This window comes from Elephantulus edwardii, unplaced genomic scaffold, assembly GCF_000299155.1.
Source record: "Elephantulus edwardii isolate Elephantulus edwardi_28Jun2011 unplaced genomic scaffold, EleEdw1.0 scaffold00085, whole genome shotgun sequence".
Taxonomy (NCBI): domain Eukaryota; kingdom Metazoa; phylum Chordata; class Mammalia; order Macroscelidea; family Macroscelididae; genus Elephantulus; species Elephantulus edwardii.
Window position 1 is genome coordinate 109,094 of NW_006399835.1, and position 6,345 is coordinate 115,438.

General features: G+C 37.5%; 1 protein-coding gene across 1 annotated transcript in view; it reads right to left on the reverse strand.

The window, feature by feature from the left end:
• The window catches only part of LOC102861351 (E3 ubiquitin-protein ligase DZIP3-like), a 112,885-nt gene that overhangs the window by 96,139 nt on the left and 10,401 nt on the right, over positions 1 to 6,345 (reverse strand). The window contains exon 4 of the mRNA XM_006890028.1: positions 4,443 to 4,559. Coding sequence (XP_006890090.1) covers positions 4,443 to 4,559 — 117 coding nt within the window. The remainder of the gene's footprint in view (positions 1 to 4,442; positions 4,560 to 6,345) is intronic.

A 6,345-nucleotide genomic window follows, 5' to 3' on the forward strand; every position in this document is an offset into this window, starting at 1 on the left:
CGTGTCCTGTGTGTGCTCTACCTAATCATTCTTTTACTGATTTCAGAAACAATCTTGCGAGTTAGGGCACTGTGTTAACTTAAATATAGTCTCTTGTTTCAAGTTCATGACAAACTGGGTCTAGCTAGCCCATACTAGCAGATCGTGGGAACAGGTAATCTTTTATTTTATTTTATTAATTTTAATGAACACTTAACAGAGATTTTGGATTTCTATTCATTAATTGTATTTTTCTCCCTGCCCACCCCACCCCAGTTTACACTTCTCTTTGAAAAGTAAAGGAAAAATTCCTCATTGGTATACAATCCCCGCAACCCCACCCAGGCCCATGTACACTCCACTATGCAACCTTCATTCTGGTCTCTAGTTATAACCATAATACCCAATCATATATTGCTTTTAGACTGTTCTCTCCCTCATCTGTTTCAATGCAGTATACATAATTTATCCAGTTTTTCTTGTCTCACCCCCACCCTGATATCCATCCTGTTCTACAACAGTGGCACTAATCTTTAAACATTGGGCTGGCCTTAGGAAACTTGTATACAACATCTACTGTACCAGTGGGTACAGTAATAATTTTAATATAATTGTCTGGGTTTTGATAGCATACTTTACTTATGTGAGATGGAGCCATTGGAGGGAAGTGAAAGGTTCATAGAACCTCCCTATTATTTTGGCAACAGCCTTAGAATGAATATTCACCTCAGAAGAAAAATTTTTTAAAAGTCTATGGAGAAAAGATTACCCACTCTGTTGATAAGATCTATCGATAATGACTGAAAACTGTTGCCATACCTTCATCACACTGAATTGTTTCCATTGATAACTGTTTCACACTATTCGGGGGGGGGGGAACACTTCAAAATACAAAAGAATAAACATCTATAGGACATGAGATTTCTTTTTATGTTGCTCTTACATTACTATGTCACCTTTAACACTTTTTATACATTTAAAATAATAACTGGCTAATGTTATTCAGTGGCAATAAATGCGTGTTTGGTTTCCATGAACAAAATGAGTTTACCAACACAAACTCCCCTGTAGTATCTAGTTAGTTTTCATCTCAAAATTTCCACCTCTGTAGAGCACTGTCTCTGAAGCCACGCCTACCCAAATTTGTATCCTGAATCCACTACTTTACTAGTTAGTGAATTTAGGGTAATTATTTCATCTCTATACCTCAATTTCCATATGCATAAAATGAGAAAAATAGGATGGAATGCTTATGAAGAGTCAAGGACCTAATAGTTGCAAAGTGCTTAAAATGCCTGTTATGTAGAAAACACTAAAAGTTGGTTAAAATCAGCTTCATAAGTAACATAACATTCTTGGGTTTATTCAGTTACAAATAAAAAGATAGAAGAGAGTAAGATGCAGACATGGGGTAACACTGTAAGTAGAAGGTAAGGAGCTCTGGAATTTAAAGGTATAACCAGTATGTTTCAAGCCTAAAATCCCTGACCTTTCCTTCTGCTTTTTCTCCCATTAGCAGAGATTTTTAAAGCAATAGAACTTAAGGGACATAAAAACATCACTGGTAACCCATATGCTTCTGTCTCTGTGACCATAAGAAGCAGGGGAACACTTTTGGACACAGCAGGAGGTTTCTTTCATAACAATTCTAACCGCTCACAGTGCTAACAAGGGCTTCATGTCCATTTCTACTAAAGCTCACTTTAAAGTAATGTCTAAATTAAGAAGGCTAAGAAATTGGGATGTAATTTACTACTGATTCATCTCACAGGTTAGCAAACTGATCAGTGGAAGAAATAATAGGTCACCAGGATCCAGCAAACTGTCAGAAGTACATGTTGATACAAACTCCCTTTACTTCCTTATGACTACTTTGTTTTTCCAGCTCTCACAGGTTTTCCTGTTTTGTCAAGGTGCAGCCTTAACACTTTTCTATCACTCATTTTATTATAAAATATTTGAATTTCCCTTCTCTGGTAAGTTTCTGCCTTGCATTAGTTGTGGTCTTTATAGGTTTTATTGTATTTACATGCATTCATTCATTCATTCATTCATTCAAGTATTCTTGTCATTTGTTATGCTAGAAATTGTGTTCACTTTGAGGAATAAAATCTGTATTAGACAAAATCATGGGGTGTTAGCCTAAAGTTGGCTTTTTTAGCCATTACCTTAACTCCCTCTGGTCTCCAGCTACCTTAACTGCAGATACAGCTATGGGATTAGGATAAAAGAAAGACTGGTACCCACACTGGGCAGCAAGACTTGAGGCAAGCAAGGCTCATGAGGAGCAAGATTTGTGGGCAGCAAAACTTGTAGAATATTGGCCAAAACCTTCATGAGAGTGAGGCCCTGGTTGAGAGACCCTGGTGATGGTGGTTGGAGAGACTGTGACATGGTTGTGGGGAAACTGTGGTAAGGTATGACCTGAGACTCCTTGCATTTGTGCTGGCCACAAGTAAAGATTTTTCTCTTCTTGCTGTATGTTTAAAGGAGAATCTGACTTATACCTGCTTTGTGACAAACCCTGTTGGATGATTTGGATTTAACTGCTGAACTGAAATCAGAGCCTTGACTAATTGAGAAACTGTGCCTTGGAACTTGGACTAAAACTTGGACTTGTTTTAGGTGATCTTTCTCTCCTCCACTCTCCAACTTACTTCCCTCATAACCCCATTCTCAGTACCACAATTGTGAGTCTGTCAACAATGAACAGACAAACCTCTTGCTACTGGTATGACTCTGAAGGCACCAAGGGCCTGGGCTGTGGGCTCTTTACCTGTTTTCTGCTCCAGGACAGTGAGAAGCTGAGTTATTCTCACTTCTTCCAGCTCTTTCAGGAAGATGCTCATGATCTTGTGCACCTATGTCTCATTTTCAGCTTATCAGACAAGTTCTTAGACCACTGGTTCACACTGTTTTTTTGGCCAAAGTACAGTTTTCATCAGTGTTCTATTTATTTATCAAGTATCATTTGAACGGAAATATATACACTTAATTTTAACTTGTATCATTTTATATAGCAGTTAAAAGAGTTCTAATTTTTACAAATAAAGAAAAATTAGAAAAAAGAAAATCTGGTAAATAGAGGGAAGAAGGGGGAGACTTTGAATTTAATAACTCTTCATTTCTAAGTTAGGATGGCCCATTCTGTACTAGCTCAAGTTTCTCCATTTTTAGGCTGAAGAACTGTGCTTGAACAAGTTGTTCAGTATGGCTCTTCTAGTTACTAGCTTTGACATTTCAGACTATACAAATGGGAGTGTTGGTAGCCCACTAAGTAGACTGGATCACTTGCTAATAACATAAATAAGTCAAACAGCATTTTGTGGATGAGAACATGCAATAAGGTATGGAAACTTCTAATAAGGGGACTGTCAGTTTTGCCCTATTTCCAGGCATAAATTGAGTATGTTCAGAGGCAGAAAACAAAAATCTCACTATCATCAAGAAAGAACAAGCTGAGAGTATAGCACGTCCTATGGGCCAGAAAGTCTTATGCTAGACAGAGTAAGACTGACATTGAGATGTGGCAATAACACAAGAAATAGCACAGCATTAGCAAAGGTAGTGCAGAACTGAAGAGTCAGAGATTAGTGTGAGACAGACCTGAACTAAATCTATCACCTCACAGAGCCAAAGCCAAGCACCATGACCTAGGCCAATTCTAAGAAAATGGGGGTAGATATGCTGCACATAATTCACTTAATTAGGAAAACTAAAAGAGCTTTACAATCCTTGTTCAACTATGTGCATATCCCAGAGCAGAGAACTCAATGGACAGAGAGGTCTGCCTGTATACACATCTGGAATGCTGCCTTATTGAAGAAGTAATTGTATCTAGAGTCTTTCAGACTGGAATTGTAACCTGTTGTTTTTCAGTGCTAATGAGTCAAGTTTTACTCACAGTAACCAAATGAAAAACAAACCTGAACTCTCCCCCATCCTGTGCCATCCTCTTCGTCTCTAACACACTTAAGCCCACTGTTCCCCTAATAAATCCGAACTATAAAAACTGGCTGTGAAGTCTACATGGTCACTGCGACATTAGAAACAAGAAGAATGGGAGGGATAGTTGATGCCTGAATTGAAAGGAGGAGGTTCAGAGTCTAGGGAGCATGCCCATTCCTGACACGATAAAAATTTGCTTTCTATTTTTTATATTGTTGGTGGGAACTCTTTCCCTATATTAAATTAATATACATCAAGAACCCAAAAGTTCCCATGCCAGAATAACCGCTCTTACAGCAATTGTGTAAAAGAAGAGGAAACAAGAATAGACCTATTAAAGAGATGCAGTCATGTACTTATGAAACACAGAAAGAAAATTATGGATTCCCCCCTTTGAAGGTAAAAGAAGAAAAATATAAATTGTCCTACATGTCAAAATAAGAATATAATGGCTAGTTTCTTATTGAAAATGCTGTCCAGGTTCATTATCTCACACTTTCAACAAAAATACTTACAGTACAATCAGTAGCTTGAAGGTTCTTCAGTGCTACTTCTAACTGTGTTATCAAAAAATTTAAAGTCAAAGGAGGAACAGTTTCCTCTCCATCTGGGCTGTTACCAGCAATTTCTCTCTGTGGAAAACAATTTAGTTGAAAAGTTATGTAAGAAAAACATATCTAGATATATTTTTATTACATCAATAATAGATTTACTATAGAATATCTGCAAGATAAAAGCAATTTTAAAAATAAAATTCACAACTCCCAAACAAAAAATTCTTGAATTTGTTTCTTGATTAGTCTGGTGGGTTTTCTTTGTAACTATTTCAGAAAAACCATATCCATGCTCCCTAAGAGGTTATCATCATACACTCTATCATCTACCTTTTAGAGGAAAGTGATGATCTCACATCATTCTCTCATACCTTCTAGTCACCAGCACAACTAACATCTAGTGCTGAATATGAAGCAAAAAGGATAGCAATAATGTCAACATTATATTGTGCCATCTTTGGTCTCAATGTGGTGTTTGCTGTTGTTAGTTATGGTTGAGTCAACTATAACTTACAGTGATCCTGTGAACAAAAGATCTGAACCTCACCCCATCCTGCAACCATCCTCTTATCTGTCATAGACCATTGGTCTCTAGACCATTGTGGAAGTCACTGTACCAACCCATTTCATTGAGAATCTTCCTCTTTAACTGACCCTCTACACTCCCAGCCTGATACTCCTTGAAAGGAGCGGCCCCTCTTGAAAACATGGCCCAAGTATGGGGAACAAACTTTCACCATTCTTGCCTTTAGGAGCACCCTGGTTGCACTTTTTCCAAAATAGCTGTTCTTTGGCTATAATCCATGGTATATTCCATATTCTTCTCCAACACCACAATTCAAAGGCAGCAAATCTTCTCTGGTCTTCCATATTCACTATACAACTTTCAGATGCATAGGGAGCAACTGAAAATACTACGGCTCGGGTCAGTGGTTGCGGCTTAGTCATTAAAGTGACATCCCTATTCCTTAGCACTTTAAAGAGGTCCTAAATTTTCCCAACACAAAATATCTTTTATTGACTGCTACTATCATGGGCATTGATTGTGGATCCAACTAAAATGAAATCATTGACAACTTCAGTCTTTGCTTCATCTATAAAGATGTTATATATTTACCTAGTGGTGAAAAATTTTGTTTTCTTGATGCTGAGATGTATCTTATAGTGAAGACTGCAGTCTTTGATCTTCTTCAGTAAGTACTTCAAGTTTTCTTCACCTTCAGCAATCAAGGTTGTTTAATTTACATAATGTAGGTTGTTAATAAGTCTTCTTCCAATCCTAAAGCCACACTCTTCTTCATAAAGTCCAGTTTCTCAAATTATTGCCTCAGCATACAAATTGAACAGGTATGGTGTAAAGGATAGAGCTCTTATGCATATCTTTCCTGACATGAAACTATGCAATGTTATCTTGTTCTATTTGTTCTCTTGTTCTATTCAACTGCTTATTGATCTATTTATAGATTTTATATGGGTACTTTTAAGTGTTCTTATATTCCATTATTCCTAATGTCATCCATAATTCATTATGATCCATACAGTCAAATGCAAGGTGATTGTTATTCTTGTTGTTGTATACTGTACATCTGGAACCAACCCATAGCTGAACCCTCCAGCAAGTTTTCAGCAGCAGTTAATCGCACAGGAGGAGATTGTTCGTCCTTCTCCAGCAGAACAGCTAACATCTTCAGATTGCACACCTTCGGGATTATAGTGCAGCTTCTTGCCACTAGGCCACCAGAGCTCCTTAATGTGATTAGACTAAACTAAGTGTTTCATTGATTATGCAAAGGCATTTGACTGTGTGGATCATAACAAACTGTGGCTGACTCTGAGAAGAATGGGAATCCCAGAACATTTAATT